Source organism: Myiozetetes cayanensis, unplaced genomic scaffold (assembly GCF_022539395.1).
Source record: "Myiozetetes cayanensis isolate MyiCay16 unplaced genomic scaffold, myiCay2020 scf1, whole genome shotgun sequence".
Classification (NCBI taxonomy): Eukaryota; Metazoa; Chordata; class Aves; order Passeriformes; family Tyrannidae; genus Myiozetetes; species Myiozetetes cayanensis.
Window position 1 is genome coordinate 70,429,257 of NW_026086604.1, and position 19,563 is coordinate 70,448,819.

Genomic DNA, 19,563 nt, shown 5'->3' on the forward strand with positions numbered 1-19,563 from the left:
TTCGGGTTGTAGGTGTCAGGTAATTTTTTACATGGCTTGACAAAGGGATAAGGTTTGAATGATTTATGAAGTGAGATATTTAGAACATCATAACTCCTGAAACTCTGAAATTTTGAATTTCAGGCCTGAAACTGCTCTAAGTGAAACACAGTATCTGTTGCAATCTTTATTTTCACATAACCCTACTATTTTTATTAAACTTGGAATGCTGGAAGAGAATTTTAACTGCAACCTCCAGGGAGTAGTAGAAGGAGCTTAGGTTGCTAATTATGGCAAAAATGAGGCTAAGGAGTGATCTAATAGCAGCCTATGTGAGCCAAACTCTTCTTGGCAGCAGAAAACTGTATAACAGGAGCACAAATCCACTGACTGCAATCTGATAAACTCAGATTTGACACTAGTGGGAAAGTTCGTCTGGATGAAAGAAGCTGCCCAGAAAAGGGGAATCTCTTTAGAAGTGTTCAAAATTCATCCAGAGTTGTAGCTGACCAAGTGCAGCGCTGGCAGTTAGTCCCACTTGGGGTGTGGGGTGGGGTTGGCGTCCTCCAGAGGTCACTCCTGAGCAAGGTGTCTGTGGAGCTGTGCGTTTCACAGGCTGGCTGCATGGTTCAAAACCCATAGGCCATAGGGGTGCTGTGGGACCAAGTTGTGTGGGTGACCTGACCAACAGCATGCTAGCACAGTGCCCAGCCCACTATCAGTTGAAAGCTGGAATAATCAAAGAATCGAAATGATTTTTGCTTGAGATGAGACTCGAATTTATGGAACTGACACACTGACACTGCCTAATACAGGCAGTTCTTGTCAACCTGGTATAATGGGAGTAGCCCATGTGTAAGATTGCTGTTAGCAAAGGGGAGAGAAGGAAATTGGAGGCAGGGTGAAGGGGCCAAAATTAATCAGACTATAGAGTACAGTGTCTGATTATCACTGTTCAGAGCTACCTTAGTTTTCCCAAAGCACAGGGGCTTTTTGTGGCAACAGATGTAACATGGAAGTTGCCAGATAGTACCAAGTGATACTTAATGAAACTTAGAAATTATCACCACAGTCTGTAAGGCCACACCCCACTTATCTGTGTGAAATTACAAGGTTTATGGCTAACTGTGCAATTTTGATCATATATGCAAAAATACTTTTTCCACTTGACAAATTAAATACTGTAGGAGTTGCATATCTAAGCTACCTGAGTGCAGTTGTGAGGTATTATTCATGTGTGTATTAGCCTGCTCAAAATGCTGCCCTTTGACATTTATGAATGAGATCATAGGATACTTCAGGTTGGAAGAGACTTCATGAGGCCATCTTGCAGCAGGGTCAGTTGAGGTCAGAGCAGGTTCCTTGCGGCTTTACCCAATCTGGTTTTGAGAACTCCAAGCAAGATTACAAATTGCGTCCCCAAACCAACTTGTAATTGCTTTAAAGACTTTCTGTGGTTTAATTTAGGTAAAATGAGATTAAATGTTTTTCTGTGTACCTTTGGGAAGAGGAAGGGCAGAAGATAGATTATCTAAGGCCACAAATAGGTATCAAATGGCACCTTGTAACTTAACTTGTTCTGTTGCTTGTAGTATAACCTGGAAACGGAAAAGGATCCTGTGGTTATTGTTATTTCCACTACTGGTACTGGGGACCCACCAGACACTGCTCGCAAGTTTGTAAAGAAAATTCAAGACACATCCTTGCCTCCTGATCATTTTGCACATCTCCAGTATGGATTGCTAGGTGATTTACTATTTTCTATATTATTGCAGAACTTGTCTGTCAGTGAATATTTTTTGTCTTTTGTACTTCTGAATAGGTTGGTTGGGGTTTTTGAAGTGCTTATTAAACATTTATTTTTATAATATAAACACTTTTTTTGTGTAGTGTCATCTACGAGCAATAGTGGAAAAGTGTCACAGAAATGATCTGAATGTTAGCTTCCAGTGTAATTTTTTATTGTTTAATTTTCTTTGCACAAAAAACATACTATGTAAGCTATCTATAACTGTTGGAAGTTTAATTTCAAGTCTCTAGGAACTAGATTGGTTTACTTGACTGCGTGAATCATTGGGCATTTTTCTATACAGAGGAAAAGACCGTATAAAATGTTCTTAAAAAGAAGGTTTTTAAGATCATCCCATCCCTTTAAATTTGCAGTCATTTTTTTAATTTTGAATGTCATATTTATCAAGAGAAGGAATGTAACTTTGTGTTAAACATGCATAAGCAAAATACAGATTTGGCAAAATGCAGCTGATGAATCTTGAACTGATGGTAATGTCAGTTTGTTGGGTTTTCAGATTGTGTTTATAAACAAACTCCAGAAATGTCTATTTGAACATAGGTTATTTTTATCTGACAAGTTTAAGTTGGTAGCTGGGAGTGAGGAAACTTCTAGGTGTCTGGAGAGCAAGGTAGTCACTAGAAGGAAATTTCTACTGGATATATAGTGTGGAAGTCTGAAATATATACATCGCAGCCATGTAGTGTTTTGAGATGTGCTACTGCCTAGTTATACGTTACAGTTTGTGAAATGGCTAGGTTTTTCATAGGTTACTAAATGCATATGTGTAGGTATGAAGATAAGCATTGTATTAATACTGACTTCTGTTGTAACAGAAATTACAGTGTCTGAGTTATAACATGATTCAAGTCTAACAAGTTACCAGTCTTAAAATACATTCATAGTATTCATTTCAGCTGGTTTAATGAAGTGTTTGCTTTAAATATTGTACTTGAGTGAGAGCAGAAGCCCTCTTAAAAGAAAAAAAGGCTCTTATAAGGGTAGAGGAATAGTCTAGGTGGCATCATGGTTTAACCCTAGCCAGCAACCAGTCCCCACACAGCTGCTCTCTCACTCCTCCTACCCACTCTGTTGTGGGATGGGGCAGAGAATTGTGGGGGTAGAAGTGATAAAACTCATGGATTCAGATAAAGACAGTTTAATAGAGAAAGCAAAAGCTGCTCACTCGAGCAAAGCAAAACAAGGAATGCATTTACCCTTTTCCGTGGACAGGAAGGTATTTCATCCATCTCAAGCAAAGCAGGTTTCCATCACACATAGCAGTGATTTGGGAAAATAAACACCATCACTCAGTATGTCCTCCTCCTCCTTCTTCTTCCTCCAGCTTAATATGCTGAGCATGATGCCATATGGTATGGAATGTTCCTTTGGTTGGTTGGGGTCACCTGTCATTGCCGTGTCCAGCTTGTGCACCCCCAGCCTCTTTGGTGGTAGGGTGGGGTGAGAAGCAGAAAAGGCCTTGACTCTGTGTAAGCACTGCTCAGCAATAGCTAAAACATCCAAGTTATCAGCACTCTTTCCAGCACAAACCCAAAACATGGCCTCATAGTAGCTATGATGAGGAAAATTTACTCTATCCCAGCCAAAACCAGCACAAATGGGAATAGTAAGGATCTAGTTGTTTGGAATTGCACATGAGAAAGAGTTAGGCTGTGAAAAATTCTGACAGTGATACTGAACCAGAAGTGTGGATTACTTGCAGAATTTGTGAAGACTGTCTAACCAGTGGTCTTTGGGATTGTTAGACAAGCATCTGTTAAGGATTATTGATCACTTTTAAGGTGGGTCAGTGTTTTAGTTGACCTCTTAAATCCTCCGTGGACATACCTCCTGACTGACAGTTCAGCGTCTTCTAACAGAACATCTTCACAACAGTTAAAGGGCAGGAAACCCAGTGCAGTTAAAACAAGACCTACAAAGAAATCTTAGATTCCTGAGTTGGAGGCTGTTGGACCAGATTCCTTCTTTCTGATTTTCCTACTTTTTCCTTGTTTAAAATCACTCCTATGTTTTCTCTTTTTTCTCAAGTTTCCAATGTTTTTTGATTTCTTTTTATACTTCCTCTCTTATATTCTTGATATATTATTAACAACTTCACCCTGAAAGTGACATAGTTTGTTTCAGTAATTCACACAAAGTTTATCAGTTGTATTATTTTTCTTTTTTTTTTGGTTCCTTACATTTTTCCTGTAAAAGGAGTTTTGTATTTTTTAAAAGCCTCAAACAAAAGCAGCATTCTTCTAAAATGTGAAATATTGAAAGCAAAGTGTTTTCGGAATATTTATCTGTCCTGTATATGTGACAGAGGAGCCACTTTTTCAGCTCTGTTTTGGGACAAACACAATTTTGTTTGAAGTTCACATATATGTAAGTATTTTTCCATGCAGCATCTGAATACTTACACAAGTGTTTATGTAATTATATCATAGAGTCATAGAATGCTTATGTTGGAAGGGACCTTAAAGATCATCTAGTTTCCAGCTCTCCTGCCATGGACAGGGACACCTTCAACTAGATCAGTTTGCTCAGAGCTCCATCCAACCTGGCCTTCAACACTTCCAGGGATGAGGCATCCACAGCTTCTCTGGGCAACCTGTTCCTGTGCCTCACCACCCCTACAGTAAAGAATTTCTTCCTAATATCTAACCTAAACCTATTTGTTTCCAGTTTGAAGCCTTTCCCCCTTGTCCTGTCACTACATGCTCTTGTAAACAGTCTATCTCCATCTTTCTTGTAGGCTCCCTTCAGGTACTGGAAGGCTGCAATTAGGTCACCCCCAAAGCCTTCTCTTTTCTAGGCTGAACAGTCACAATTCTCTCAGTCTTTCTTCTTAGGAGAGGTGCTCCATCCGTCTAATTAACTTGATGACCCTCCTCTCGGCTCGCTCCAACATATCAGATTTTTCTATTTGCCTGCAAGAAAATCCTCTGTTGTCTTTGCAGATCTTTGTCTGCATAGCCTTGGTGGCTGCCTGATTGACATGATTCCTCTTTCCTTGAATTTCCCAGGTCTGGGAGATTCAGAGTACATGTTCTTTTGTAATGGTGGAAAGACAGTAGACCGACGACTTCAAGAACTTGGTGCCCAGCACTTCTATGACACAGGATTAGCAGATGATTGTGTAGGGTAAGAGCCGAATGAGTTTGGATTTTATTTCTTCAAGATGCAATATTTGCATGTGTATTTGGCTAAGTGTTCTGAACCATTTGAAATCTGTTGAACCTGGATGCTCAGCACCTCACAGGAATGAATTCCACCTGAGTACAGTATGCCTTTTCAATCTCAACTGTTTTTAAGTAAAACTCTATTTTTAAAGTGTGAGCAAACATTTGTAATGCCTTGAAAAATAGCGAATATTTAGCAGTTTTAGAAATTATGTAGTTTAAAGTAATTGGAGGGATTATAGATGTAGCCTGTTTTTTCCCTTTTTTCTGAGGGAGGGGGGTTAGTGGGGGAGGGTGACTGTAGGAATTATGCAGAAGAATTACGTAATAAGATTTTCTTGTTTGCTGTAGAGGAATTATGTAAGAAAACAACTCTCTCACTGTTCTGCTGCTCTTTCTGGCCAGTAGGCTGCAGTCTTGTCTTAGTTATTTTGAACTGCAGCTTATATTGGTTCTGTGCATGCTGATGCAAGGCAGCTGAATACAACATTTTCATAACCATAAAACTTATATCTTGTGTTCTAAAATAATAAAAATGAACCATTACTGTAAGCTATTGATGTTGCTGTAGCACAATGAAAAGTTGCATATTCTGGTACCGTTACTTCAACTTCCTGTCATAGAGTTCAGCATATGAAAATAAAAATGAGAAACTGGAAGAAGAGTGAGGCTGTTATACATTTTAAACTACATAAATTTGCACAGCGATAGCAACTAAACAATTTTTTTTAAACAAAGAAGTAATCTTGATAACAGCCACAGTTACTAAAATAGAAAGTTAACAGTGTTTTTAGCTTTTGTTGTCTTTTCATTATTTCTAAATTAATAGTCCAGAAAGTCACAATAATTTATCGATGCATTTCTTCTTTTTTTTTTCCCTCCCTCCCCAGTTTGGAATTAGTGGTTGATCCTTGGATTGATGGACTTTGGCTTGCCCTCAAGGAAGCATTGCTATTGCAGAAAGAGAAAGAAGGCATGAACAATGTTGTTGATGCTGTTACTAGCTCTCTCTCTCCAACTCCACATGTTGCACATGAACTGAACTTAAGTTCTGAAGTAGAGAACTTGAAGCTAGAAGATGACAGAGCAAGGAGTTCTGATGTTCTGTCACAGAAACCGGATGACATTAATCTTGTGATTCCAGCTAGAAACACTGAACCCTCACTTGTTAATTCCGTCCCTCCTGTCTCCCAGTCTGCTCTTAATATTCCTACCCTACCACCAGAATACATAGAGGTGCAGTTTCAAGGCACCCATGGTAAGGTAAGGACTTCACTTTGAGTGGTAAAAGCCTCCAGTTCTCGTAGGAGTATGAGTGTATACTCCTACATCCAGCTCAGAAGAGAAGTGGATACTTGCATAAAGGAGATGTGTCCCCAGGTACAGGAGGTTTTTGAATTTTAAGTGAAAGGCCCATTTATATTGTGAAAATGTAGTTGTCACTATATGAGGTATGAACACTTATGCCAAGATAAAATTTAGCTAAATGATAATTTGGCGTTGCACTGTCGGAAAGGCAAGAATTCAGATCCTCAGTGGCTTATGTTATGACAGCAAAGACATCTTTCTGTAGTGACGAGTATAGTACAGTTTCTGTTCAATTTTGAGTACTTTCGGAATGCATTAAGAGGCTCTAAATTACTCAGAGTCTTGCTGCACACTTACCAACAGAGAAACTTGGCCATTGTAAAAACATGATCATAATTTTACTATTGGAAATGGAAGATGAACTGTAGATCAAATCCAGTATGCTTTTCCTATGAAGCCGTGTTGAACAAAGACCTACTGTGCAAAGGGAAGAATTAGCATGAGCTGGGAATTACCTCCAGTTGTCAAGCTTGACTCAAACTTTCCTAGATATCTGCAGAAGGGCAGATTTCTTGGTTATCTGTGCAAGGGAGCAGTGAAGTCTGGCTGCTCTTTAAATGAGTGAGAATCAGGAGCTGAGTGCCGTAGCACAGCCAGCACCGTCCTGCAACACCCAAGCAATGCAAACCAGGAGGTTGCAGCCAAGATCAGCCGAGAATGCAGATCTTTAAGCAAGTTTGTGGGAATGAGGCAGATCTGAGGCCAACCCAAGGATCTGGTCTGCTCTCAAGATCCAAGCCCGGATCAGCAGGATCTGTGTCCAATGACAGACATGGTTGTGACTGAGCTGCTGAGTCAGCACACTTGTTATGTAGCTCAGGCAGGTACTGAAGACCCAGGACTGAGCTGAGATGGGGTTCCTGGGCCAGGTCCTCTGGTGTGTCTGCTCATGATCATGAAAGCCCTTCAGTATCCCAAGGGCTGTGACACTCTCTGAACAGCAGATGGAAAGAACTGAATCTGCTAGTCTGGAATTCAGTGGCAGATGAAAGATTATAGTCCAGATTTCCTATATAAAGCTGGATGGTTGTCTTGAGCCTTGAAAACAATGAAATGCATGTTTGGGTTTTTTAGTTTTGGCACTGTTTTGACACAGTTGGCTGGATCTTGTCAACAAGTAGGTTCCATAGAGGGTCATGTTTGGTTTTGCAGGTATGAAACAATGCAAGTCCTTTCTCGTTGTATCACATTGGAACAGGCAAGGGTATTTTTTGCTAAGCACAGCTGAGGTTGGTGTGTTTTGAAACGCATCAATTTGAGTATTGGATATCTCCAAAGAGACTTTCTGCCATTTAAAGAAGGCTGAGTACACGATCTCTAGTTACTTATATGATCTGTATTTTGGGCTGTTGAGTTTCAGGGTTGAATTAACAAGCTGCTGCTTATTAATGCCAGAGCAGTAATGGGCTTAAGCATTTGTGGCAAGTGTAAGATAATACAGTTTAGCTTAAATCTTGATTTCATTATGCCTTGAACTTGATTTGGAGGGAATACAAATGTAGACAATTACCACAGTCCAGTTGATGCACAATGACTTGATTATGTCTAAGGCCATTAATCACCATTTCAAAATTTTAAGAGAATAAAAAAACTTCCAACTGTTGGTCTTAAATGATTCTCTTGTCTCCTTTTTTTAAATAGGGATACTTCAGATTAACAAATACTCTCTTATGGGTAGAATAAATCCTTTGCATTTCACAGAATATTATTACGGACATATGGTATCTCTCCCACCTCTTTTCTTTTTTGTCAGCATTGATCTCAAGTGAAACTTGCTGACTATAGTGATAGAGAAATGAGGACTGTAGCCTGATCTTCAGGTGACAGCCTTTGACAGATGTGATCCGAAATTATTCTTTGTGTGCATTTGCAATTGTTGGGGCACATTTTTACCTGTGTATAAATGTTGTAGTATGGAGTTTGCTGATTAGCTCTACATTTAACTCCTGTTATAAGTTGCCCATAATAATAGCCCCATATTGACTCCTAAGTTTTAGGCTGTAAATCTTCAGTGATATAGCTTCTGCTCTTACTTTTTATGTCCATTCTGCGCACCTGGTAATCCTTTAATTAGGAAGGAGTTTTCTGGGGTTTAACATAAATGCCATTCTCTAATTGGCTATTTTCAGGGCAGCTCTTGAAAAATGAAACAGTTAGCTGCATTTGATAATAAAGTAGGCCCATTAGACTGTTCAAGCCTACTGACTTTTTATAATTGAATATATGTATGTTACTGCTTAGATGTGATTTTTAAAAATGTAGAGCAAAACACTCTATGAATATAGAAGATTCGTGTTTTCCTTGTTGTTTTGAGTTGTTTTCCAAGTTGTTTAAAAAGAAAACAACAATAATTCCTGTATGTCATACTAAGCTGTCATTCAGCTGATTTGCATTTTTAGTGTAAGTTTTTGTATCTTCTTTTTCAGAATCCGCATCTGTCCTCACTTACCTCGGAGGAAACAACCTTTGAAGTGCCAGTTACGAAAGCAGTTCAGCTCACTAGAGAAGATGCAATAAAAACTGCTTTGCTCTTGGAACTTGATATTTCAGTAAGTTAGTGATGGCTTTTTCTTTAGTGGATTAAAATAAAGGGTGAAAAGCATGTGTTGTTATGTATAATATCTGGAGGGGAAAATTATTTGACTGTTAAAAAAGAAAAAATAATTCCCTATACAGTAAGATGTCAGCTCATACTGATCTATTTTGTAAATGTGAAGTTTGATTTATTCACTGAAATATAGGACTTCCTGGAAGTCAAAACAGAAATAAGGTGTCATTTTCTTTGTTTTTCCATGGATATTGTAGTGACCAAAATACCTTTTTGAAGGGAATTTGCAGTGGAGATAGGTGGTCAGGGAATAATGAAAATGAATAATCTTTCAGTTTTTAAGTATACAACTTAACGAATATTCAGAAACTGTAGTAAATTGTGACTGTTCCTTGTAATGGGTAATCTACACAAGTAGTAATTTGACTGGTAGTGTAGGAATTGTTAGCTCTTGAGCACTGTTTCTGCCTCAGGCATTCATTTTCTCTGACTTGTTAGCATGCTGTTGAAACTGTCAACCTCAGTTATCCTCAGTTAAAAAACTAGTTTAGTTTATTTAGTGAAGATCATACTTTATATACTGTTTTGAAGATGAAAAGCAGGCAGAGAGCGTTCAATATTACTTTATAAGAAATCTTTAAAAGGAAAGTATGTTGCTTTTGAGTGGTTTCCCAGATTTGTAGAATATTGCTTTTGGGATAGGCTGATTTTTGGCAGTAACTTTTAATGGATTCTCTTCTTTTAATCTGTATCACTATATGGAACATCTTTAAATTCTGGTTATAAATAGAGCCTGTTTATCTGAGCAACAGGTTTTTTTCCATATATTTGTATGTGTATGTGCATTCTGCAAATGTAAGCATTTTTTTGCCTTTTTCACCTGCCATTCTTAACAGTCTGTGTATGCAGGTCACCTCACCGGATGCACAAGGGAAACATAATGATGCAGTTATAATTCTGTATGTTCCTTGAACAGGCAGAAGCTTGAGTAGGGTTTCAGCACTTGCACATGAGAATCCCAGGCAACTAAGAAGAATCTAGGTCTTAAGATCTTAAGATTTGAATTTTCACTGTGCTCATATCTTATTATTTTTCTTTTTCCTCCAGAAAATTAAAAGCAGCTGGGGCAATTTCAGTCACAGTTCATCAAATAATTTAACCAGCAAATTTTCTTTTAGTGATAATTTTTCTCTATTAAACATTACCTTAATCATGAGGACTTCATTTCTCTGCTCTTCTCAAATCAGAAAACAAAGTACATCAGTAATTAATGATCTGGGCTGATTATATAACACATCCTCTTAATACGTATTTATTTCCCTTCTGTTTAGGCTGCTCAGCACTTCTCATTAAAGAGTGTCCAAATATTTAAACCAGATAAGGAAAGGTTTTTCTAATTAGTAAGGTTAAGCCTGGAAAGAAAACATGACTATTTCATTTCTGATGTGCTCCAAACAGTGAAGTGTTAGTACAGAGTAAAAGAACATATAAGTTAATGTGAGTGCAATAGCAGGAAGACTGTTGTCAGGAATGGGTGTGCTGTTAGCCTTGGTCTGTGATACGATGTAATAGAAAGGATTCCTTGTTTCAAAACAGGATACAATCTTTGACTACCAACCTGGAGATGCCTTCTATGTAATATGTCCCAACAATGCCAACGAGGTGGAAGAGCTTCTTCACATCTTGGGACTTTCTGAAAAAGGAAATGACTTTGTTTGTGTAAAGGTTAAGCAGGACACTAAAAAGAAAGGTATGGCGTGATGCACTGGTCACGGAGCAGGGCTCCTTTCTGTGTTGGTAGTAGCTGGTATGCATAGTTTCAAACATTTTTACATTTAGTGTTGGAACACAGCTGTCATTTCATGGAGGCATGTTGGAAGTCACAGCAATGTGTTAAAAAGAGAGGATACATAAGCATGCTGGTTTTACTGTAGGTGAGTTAGCTTCTGACTGGGAACTTCAGCCTGGAATTGGTGTTCATCCATTATATTCTTACTCTGTGCTCCTTTACCTTTGTGGATGAGGCTTTAATCACATAACCTTAAAATCCCCCACTTGAAAGTAAAATCTCCTTGCACAGCACTTCACATCAATCTGTTTTGCATCTTAAGAGGGCCACACTCCTGAAGTAGAAACCCTAGTGCTGTTGCAAGGTCAATTTGAAGGGGCTGTTAAGTCCACGTGATATGTTCTGCTGAGTCTTATGATCCCATGCTTCAGAAGGGTGGCTGCAGGTTCAAGGTATGCCTGTGGACCCGTTCAAATTAACTCCATTCTTGCATTGCAATTGGTGTATTAATGGTGCTGCTGAGTTGTACCTTTTTTCCACAGGATGGGGTAGGGCTCTTTGTTGTTCTGATCTGTATGTAAATCAGTTCTCCTGGTCAGATTCCCTTTGCTTTCATTGTTGTTAAGGGCAACACAAGCTGTCTGTTAAGTATGAGATGTAAATAAGCCCCTTTCTTGGAATTCACAAGTAACGAGCAATTTCTTAACAAAGTGAGTTCATGTGACAGGCCATGTTGGAGCATATCATATGGGATATCCATGTGCAGCTGATCATATCCTTGACCCCCACTCCAATAACTAACCTCTGCTGGGCATTTGGATGAGGATTGGTCCTGAGCACCCTCAAGCTCAAGGCTTTCTGTAAGAAAACAATTTGGGAGTTACAGAGCTAATTAGTTAAAGGGTTTTTTTGTCACATAAATGCTCTTATATTGCTTTTGCAGTTAACTTGGAATAGCTATGTTAGCATGACATGCAGTGAGGCTGATAAGCCTGGCTGACATCATGAAGGGTTAAATGAAATGTCAGTGTACCTCCTTCCCAGAAACAGAACCTATAGAGAGTAGAGGAGGGATTATTTGCTTGTAGAGAAACCCCTTGGATCTGCTGAGCCTCAAGCTCCAGCAGGGCACTGGCGGGGTACACCTTGGAATGGCTAATTAGAAAGCTTCAGCATGTTTTGGTTTTCAGGAGTGCTTATTGATGGAGGGGGAAAAATGTGGATGTTCCTTTTCCTGGTAAGTATTCCACTGAATTTCTTCAAGGTGGAAAGGAGCAACAAAACCTGAAGTGGTTTAGCAATGAATTTTAATTGAACACCATGTAGTATTCTCCTCTTTTTGTTTTCTGCTTTCCTAACTAGTTTTGACTTTTCATTGCAACACTGTCGTTGATACTTCATTGGAGCACTGTCTTGTTCTTTAGCTTATCATTTCCACTAAGCAAGTGGGGCTCAAACATACAGAATGAAATGCAGTTTAGCTTGCATATTTCTTGAAGAAACAAGCACTCTGTGATTCCATTTTTAATACTAATAGATATACATTTTGGTTTTTTTTCCCTCCCACTGAACTAGGAGCATCTCGTCCACAACACATCCCTGAAAGAAGCACTCTGAAATTCATTCTAACCTGGTGTCTGGAAATAAGAGCGGTTCCCAAAAAGGTGTTTATGTGTTTGTTCTTCTAAAGAGAAATTCTTAGTAATTTTGTGCTTTATGGGCTCTTAACAGATCTGTCCTTGCTTCATATGTGGTTACTATGTTTCATGGTGAATAAGGATTATGAGTTTTTATGCTACTGTTTGTACCTTACTCTGAGTCACTTCTGGTGCTTTTCTGGTAAACATTCCTGTTCTGCAGTACCTTGATTCATAACTAGTCTGGAAGTAAATAGAAGAGTATTAGATAATTTGGTGCCAAATAACTGGAAGGCTGACTGAACCTGGACCCTTAGTCATTTTAGAGAAATCATTCTTTCTAATCAGAGGGGGCTATACCTGTCAAGTTCTGACACTAAGAAGACACGTGTTGCTATATGCAAATATACTACAGTGTCCTTTAAATTATTTTAAAGCTTTTCTTTAGCGTTTCAGTAACCTAACAGAATTCAGAGAAAGATTTTTGTTTGTGTAGTATTTGTTCTCACAACATGTAAATACAGTGTGTAAATTTTCCTTTCATTCTGTGCATGTAAAAACTGAAAACTCGAAACTGGAAAAGCATGTGTGTTTCTGGTATTGTCAAAACACATTTTAAAGATATTAGGGATGAAGCTAAATGGTTGTGTTCATTGGATCTCTAAGGGAAATTAGTTTTTAGGAGGACCTTTATATTCAATTTAGTGGATTTTGCAGCAGAAGAAAATCTTTCAGTTGTTTCAGCCTTTTTAAAACCTCGTTTAACAGTTCTGAAAATTTGTCTCAACAATGAGAGTAGGCAGAGAGTGTTGGCTGGGGAATATGGCCAAAGCCAGTTTTACTGTATTAACTGTTCAGCCTAAAATGTACTTAATGTAACTCCATTCTCAAAACTTCGTCTGGAAGCTCAGTGGTTGAAAACACTCACATTACTTTCCGAGTAAGTTTTTGTGTAGAACGTGTCGTCTGATTGCATTTGGTGTTTTGGATCACTTTTCTTTTAGACATTGTGTCTATTTCCATTTTTCTTTTTGGAAAAAAATTTTAACTGTTTACATCTGATTTTTTCATTATCTTATAATGCTCAAATCAGTTTTCTTTTAAGAAAAGTTTACAGTACCACTTTATATACCACAGCAACATTTACACGAGTCATTAAATACCATACTTTATTTATAGCCATTCCTCTTCTAAGACTTTTTATTATTTGCTTCCTGACTTTTGTAACTTAGCAAATGGTGGTATGTCTTAATTTAATTTGTGTTACGGAGCTGCCTAACTAAAGTGTAAATACAGGAATTAAGAAGACCTTTCATAAATTTTGAATTTTTAGGGAATGGCTTGTGCCTGTTTATTTGTCTCTACCCTGCTCAGACTAAGTAGGATTTTCTGCTAACTTGTCCCAGACTTTAGAAGAGCAGTCAAAAACAAACAAAAAAAAGAGGTAAATTTTTGAAAGTAGGTAAAAGTGTACATTAGGAAGTAAAATGTATTATCCATTAACCTGCTTCCTCTCCCCGGGAAACCCAAGTTTTTCCCAGGTTTTTTTCCTGGTTTTTCCCAGTGGTCCTTTTCTCAAAAGGACAAGTTTTTTTACGTTTCACTCTTATTTTTTTCCCTACAGGCATTTTTGCGAGCTCTTGTAGAATGTACCAGTGATGCAGGAGAAAAACGGAGACTTCAAGAGCTTTGCAGCAGACAAGGAGCCTCTGATTACATGCGCTTTATTAGAGATTCTAATGTTTGCTTTCTGGATTTACTTCATGCTTTTCCAAGCTGCAAGCCTTCACTTAATCTGTTAATTGGTAAGTGACTGATTTAGATTTAATTAGATTTTGTTTCTGAAAATGCATCAGACTAAATGTTCAATTTCCTGAGAAAGGGGAGCAGTTCAGGTAACTGCTTTAGAAGTATTATGCTTTCTATAGCGATCCAGCTGAAACTGTTGTTGGGGAAAAAAGCTCTCTTCTACAGTTTGTAGCCTTTGGCGTTTTTTCTGCAAACACTTGGGTTCATACCTTTGCTTTAATGGACTCTAGATTAGTCCTGTACGTAAAAGTAAGCATAAGGTGCCTGTGGGATTAGGGTCTTTACAGGTTAGTTTATCAGCTGCGTACAATTAAAAAAGACATGTTTGTATAACTCCTGATTTCTCTGCTTACGTGTTCTTTTCTTACACTTTTACCTGTTAAAATAGAATGGTGTTCCCAGTATATTTGTATTTACGTAATGTCTAACACAGTCACTGGGTTCCTGATACAAAACATTGAAGGAATGAGACTCCTGACTGTAACCATCTCTTACACATCTGAAAATAATGGCAGTCATTTTCCAAAGTGAAATTCAGAATTTCTTAATATACTCCATGATATGAAACAAAGAAATTGCTTTTTATGTTCTTGCAGTCTTCTCCACACCTACCACAAATTTGTTCTTCTTAGTACACTGTGGGGATTTCAAAAAATAAATACAATATCTGTTTCACTTAGTACAAATACACAAATTTTCACAGTGAGAGCAAACACACTTAGCTTCTCATAGGTGGTATGGAACGTGCTGTAGCAACTTAACTGAATAAAAGGAAATCTCAAAAGTTTTTGAAATGTGTTTCCCGGGAAGTAATGTGCTGACTGGTTTAGATTTAATTAGATTTTGTTTCTGAAAATGCATCAGACTAAATGTTCAATTTCCTGAGAAAGGGGAGCAGTTCAGGTAACTGCTTTAGAAGTATTATGCTTTCTATAGCGATCCAGCTGAAACTGTTGTTGGGGAAAAAAGCTCTCTTCTACAGTTTGTAGCCTTTGGCGTTTTTTCTGCAAACACTTGGGTTCATACCTTTGCTTTAATGGACTCTAGATTAGTCCTGTACGTAAAAGTAAGCATAAGGTGCCTGTGGGATTAGGGTCTTTACAGGTTAGTTTATCAGCTGTGTACAATTAAAAAAGACATGTTTGTATAACTCCTGATTTCTCTGCTTACGTGTTCTTTTCTTACACTTTTACCTGTTAAAATAGAATGGTGTTCCCAGTATATTTGTATTTACGTAATGTCTAACACAGTCACTGGATTCCTGATACAAAACATTGAAGGAATGAGACTCCTGACTGTAACCATCTCTTACACATCTGAAAATAATGGCAGTCATTTTCCAAAGTGAAATTCAGAATTTCTTAATATACTCCATGATATGAAACAAAGAAATTGCTTTTTATGTTCTTGCAGTCTTCTCCACACCTACCACAAATTTGTTCTTCTTAGTACACTGTGGGGATTTCAAAAAATAAATACAATATCTGTTTCACTTAGTACAAATACACAAATTTTCACAGTGAGAGCAAACACACTTAGCTTCTCATAGGTGGTATGGAACGTGCTGTAGCAACTTAACTGAATAAAAGGAAATCTCAAAAGTTTTTGAAATGTGTTTCCCCGGGGAAGTAATGTGCTGACTGGTTTAGTGTCTTTTAGTGATTTCACTGCACTGGCTTTTCTTAACTTTGCCTAGCAGCTATCATACATAGCAGAGCATGTTTAAAATATGCCAGGGTGTCCCTGTACTGTCAAAAAGGGTAGTTCTGTTTATGTACATACTATATGTACATACATATGTCGATATAAATGTGTGTGTGATGTATATAGTGGGTTTCCTGCTGAAAAAATGCTCCGTAAACTGTCTCTGTTGTTTTTTAGCTGAGATTTCAAAACTTCGCACAGATAATTGTAGTGGTTTGAAATTGAACTGGCATATCTGCTTTCTAGGACATTATATTTAGGAACCTTTCAGTCAAGCAATTCCTGTTGTGAGAGCTTTTGAGCTTATAGATGAAAGGTGGGGAAAATTAAATTTCAAGCTTCAACATACCTACTAGCTACCGGCATCTCTTTTATGCACCTTACAATTGTTTTTAATTGACCAAGAACCCCATAAAATAACTGTTGGAGCCTCACTGTATAGGATCTTTAATTAATGTTCTGCAAAGTCTAAACGCCATTTAAAATAGAGTTCAAGTCTTAATAGCTTATTTCTGAACCACAAACGCTGAATGTTTATAGATTAAAATTACAGTTAAATTAAAATATCTTGTATTCTGATGTATTGTGAACACTCATGATATTTTCATTGGAGTGAATCAAGTAAGTGATGCTTTTTTTTTTCCTACAGAACATCTTCCGAAATTACAAGCCAGATCCTATTCAGTGTCAAGGTAATGAAATATTCAAATTATATGTCGTTGGTTTATTTAGGTATGTTTTTTTTTCTCATATGTGTTTGTGTACATTATGATCTAGAGAAGAAAGAGAGGAGTGAAGGATAAAACATAATTGCGACCCTACTGCAAAAAAATGTAATGTTTGACTATTTCAAACAACATTGTTTTGAATGTCTGGCAAGGCTTTGGTAAAGTTCTCAAGCACAAGCTCACTCACACATGGATCCAGTAGGAATATTGATTCCCTTCTGTAGACACTGGCACTCTTGAGTCCAACCTAAAGACATTTTCTAGCTATATATAGATATTATGCAGTTAGCTGAACGCTGAGAATCTTGATTCAATTGAAATGACTTGGGCTGCAAATGGACCTGCTGCAAGATTGTACAGCTGTTTCTCAGGTTTTGATTTGTTTTTTTAATACTTTTGTCTTCGCAGTTCAAACCTTTATCAACCAGGAAAGCTGCACTTCATATTTAATATTGTGGAGTTCCCTGCCTGTCCCACTAGACCAGTCTCACGGAAAGGAGTGTGTACAGGGTGGCTTGCTGAATTAGTTGCACCTCTACTGCACCCCAATAAAAACACTCTGGATACAAAAGGAGAAAGCTTTTCAACTGCAAAGGTATGAATATTAGATCAAAACTCATTAATTGTTAAATTTATGCATTTTTTAAACAACTGCAGGTTTCTTTGTTTACTGCTGTGACGTAATGCAGATGTTTTGGCATGATACACCTTAATTTAGCAGTTTGCCCTACTTTTAAGATTACCTTCCCCTCTGTAACATGTTTAAAACTTCATTGCTAAGTACTAAACTTAGATTTTACTTATGTGTGCATACCCGAACTGGGAAACTTCCCATTGCTGAAAGGACAGAGTGGTTTTCCACCCCATGGTAGTTCTAAGCACATCTTGGAGGATGTTTTCATGGACTAAACTACAACTGTGCAATTAAATGGTTATGACTGTTTGTATTGTAAGAGAGAGGCACTTGGTCATTTCCAGGAGAGGGTGGCAGATAATAGAGGAGAAATTGCAGAACTCACACTTTTTGTTAGGTGTTGCAGAGTTTGCAAAGGCCAAGTTATTGAATATGACACAGGGGACAGTCATCTGTTTTTTCTGATGCATATCAATGATGGTTTGGCATGGTGCGTGTTATTGGGAGAAGGTATATTTTTTTCCCCTCTTTCCCTTTTGTGTCAGAGATTCTGTGTAATTAATTGGTCTCAAAGTTATTAGGTGTAAACTAATCACTAAAAATTGGAATTGTACTATGTAATTAGTGTGATGAAATGCTGCTAGTCTGATCTATACTTGATTACGAAAAATGGAAACAAACATAGAATTTGGTTGAAAAAAAACGATACCAATAATTCAAAGTGTCAGTCAGGCAAAACAGAAGAAACCCCATACAAGTTATCTTTATTTTTTAAAACTAATGCAAAACACAGAGTGATTAATATGTGTATCATATGTCTTATTCCAGTGTTCACATCTGCTCTTTATTTGAATTATAATTGAAGTTTATTAAAGATCCAACATGAAAAAGAAGTGGTTAAAAAGCAAAAAAAAATATTATCACAAAGTGAATCTGGATAAAGTTCAGAACTATTTCCATCTGCTGTGCAAGCTAGAATTCAGCACAGATAAATGTGTAGCAATACACACAGATTGTATAAATATATGGAATAACAATACATAATAGGTGAGTGTGATCTTGTGCAAAAATACCGTAGATTAATTGAATACACTTTGCAATAGAAATGTGTTTACCATTTGCACTCTGTTTTAAAAGAATGACCAGTCTGGCATTACTAACAGGGAAAATAGCTCCTAACTCAGGTGTGGTTTGAAGTATATACGTAAATACTGTTCCCCACCAACAAGAATTATACTATTTTTTTGTCATCACGAAAACAGGAAAATAATCCTGCTTAAATTTGTTGTATCTGTAGTGAATTAGAGGATAAGAAATGAGTAGTCCTAAACCACTCAGGTGTACAGAGCAAAGTTAAAATAGCTTGGTCTTGTGCCTCACTTCTTCCTTAAACTTGAAAGTAAATTCAAATCCTTTCATTATTAATGTGCAAAATAAATTGGATGTTTGCTTATTACTTCAGTTGATGATGAAGCTCTGCTATGGCTGCTGCTGAGTCTTGAATAATCTTTTAAAGAATTAAAAATAGTCTTCTCTTGTTTTCTATACATTTTGCTGGCCATGTCTCTTAGGATAGTTGTGGAGCTCCTAAAAAATTATATTTAGGCTTCCTTTCAGACACAGATCTGAAGAGTAGAATTACAGTTTAGCAGTAGAATTATATAAAACATTTTCAAAGATCTTTGAGCTGTTATCTGCCTCCCCTTACCCATATGCATTTTTGGAGATCATGTAAAAGTTTTATGAAAATTAAGAAAGCAAGTTCAGTATCAGTAGGCTTCAATTTACTGTAAATAAATCCTGACCTCCAGTGGACTATTTTTAGATGCCCAGCCCACAACTCAAAAAGTTGAGTTGCTTATAATAACAATAAACTTTGTTTAATAATAAATAATAATAATAAACTTTAATTCCCTTTGAGTACTAACACCAAACTTTGCATGAATTTTGTAACAGTATTGCCCAAATTCATGGTGCTGTCAACTTCTGTATTTGTGTGGTTTTCCTCCAGATGGATTAATAGGTTTTGTAAATATGGTGTGAGATTTTTTTTTCCCCCAAAAGTTATGTGAGCTTTTATTCTAAATGTCTATGTAGCATTAAAGATAAACTCTGAAATGCAGGATTTGAAAGGGTGTGTGGATATATACAGTATGTAAATATCCTGAAGGTTCTGAAAAATGTCATGGTGTTTTCACTGCTTAAGAAAATTCTTCAATTGTATTTTATTTAATTTTATTTTAGATATCTATTTTTCCTCGTCCAAACAATACTTTCCACTTACCTGCAGACCCGTCTGTCCCATTCATCATGGTTGGTCCAGGAACAGGAATTTCACCATTCATTGGTTTCCTACAACACCGGTGTGTACCAAGTTGTTACCTGGAAAGCAG

The 19,563-nt window shown here is 37.4% G+C and overlaps 1 protein-coding gene across 4 annotated transcripts in view; it reads left to right on the top strand.

Moving 5' to 3' along the window:
* MTRR (5-methyltetrahydrofolate-homocysteine methyltransferase reductase) overlaps positions 1-19,563 on the top strand; it is a 29,730-nt gene that overhangs the window by 5,752 nt on the left and 4,415 nt on the right. For 2 of the 4 annotated variants that reach the window (XM_050317900.1, XM_050317889.1), the window contains exons 3-12: positions 1,572-1,725; positions 4,798-4,915; positions 5,844-6,216; positions 8,748-8,870; positions 10,466-10,619; positions 12,234-12,322; positions 13,920-14,100; positions 16,458-16,500; positions 16,945-17,131; positions 19,415-19,533. In XM_050317900.1, the coding sequence (XP_050173857.1) occupies positions 1,572-1,725; positions 4,798-4,915; positions 5,844-6,216; positions 8,748-8,870; positions 10,466-10,619; positions 12,234-12,322; positions 13,920-14,100; positions 16,458-16,500; positions 16,945-17,131; positions 19,415-19,533 (1,541 nt within the window). The remainder of the gene's footprint in view (positions 1-1,571; positions 1,726-4,797; positions 4,916-5,843; positions 6,217-8,747; positions 8,871-10,465; positions 10,620-12,233; positions 12,323-13,919; positions 14,101-16,457; positions 16,501-16,944; positions 17,132-19,414; positions 19,534-19,563) is intronic. The other 2 variants (XM_050317909.1, XM_050317916.1) reach the window with 1 other exon arrangement.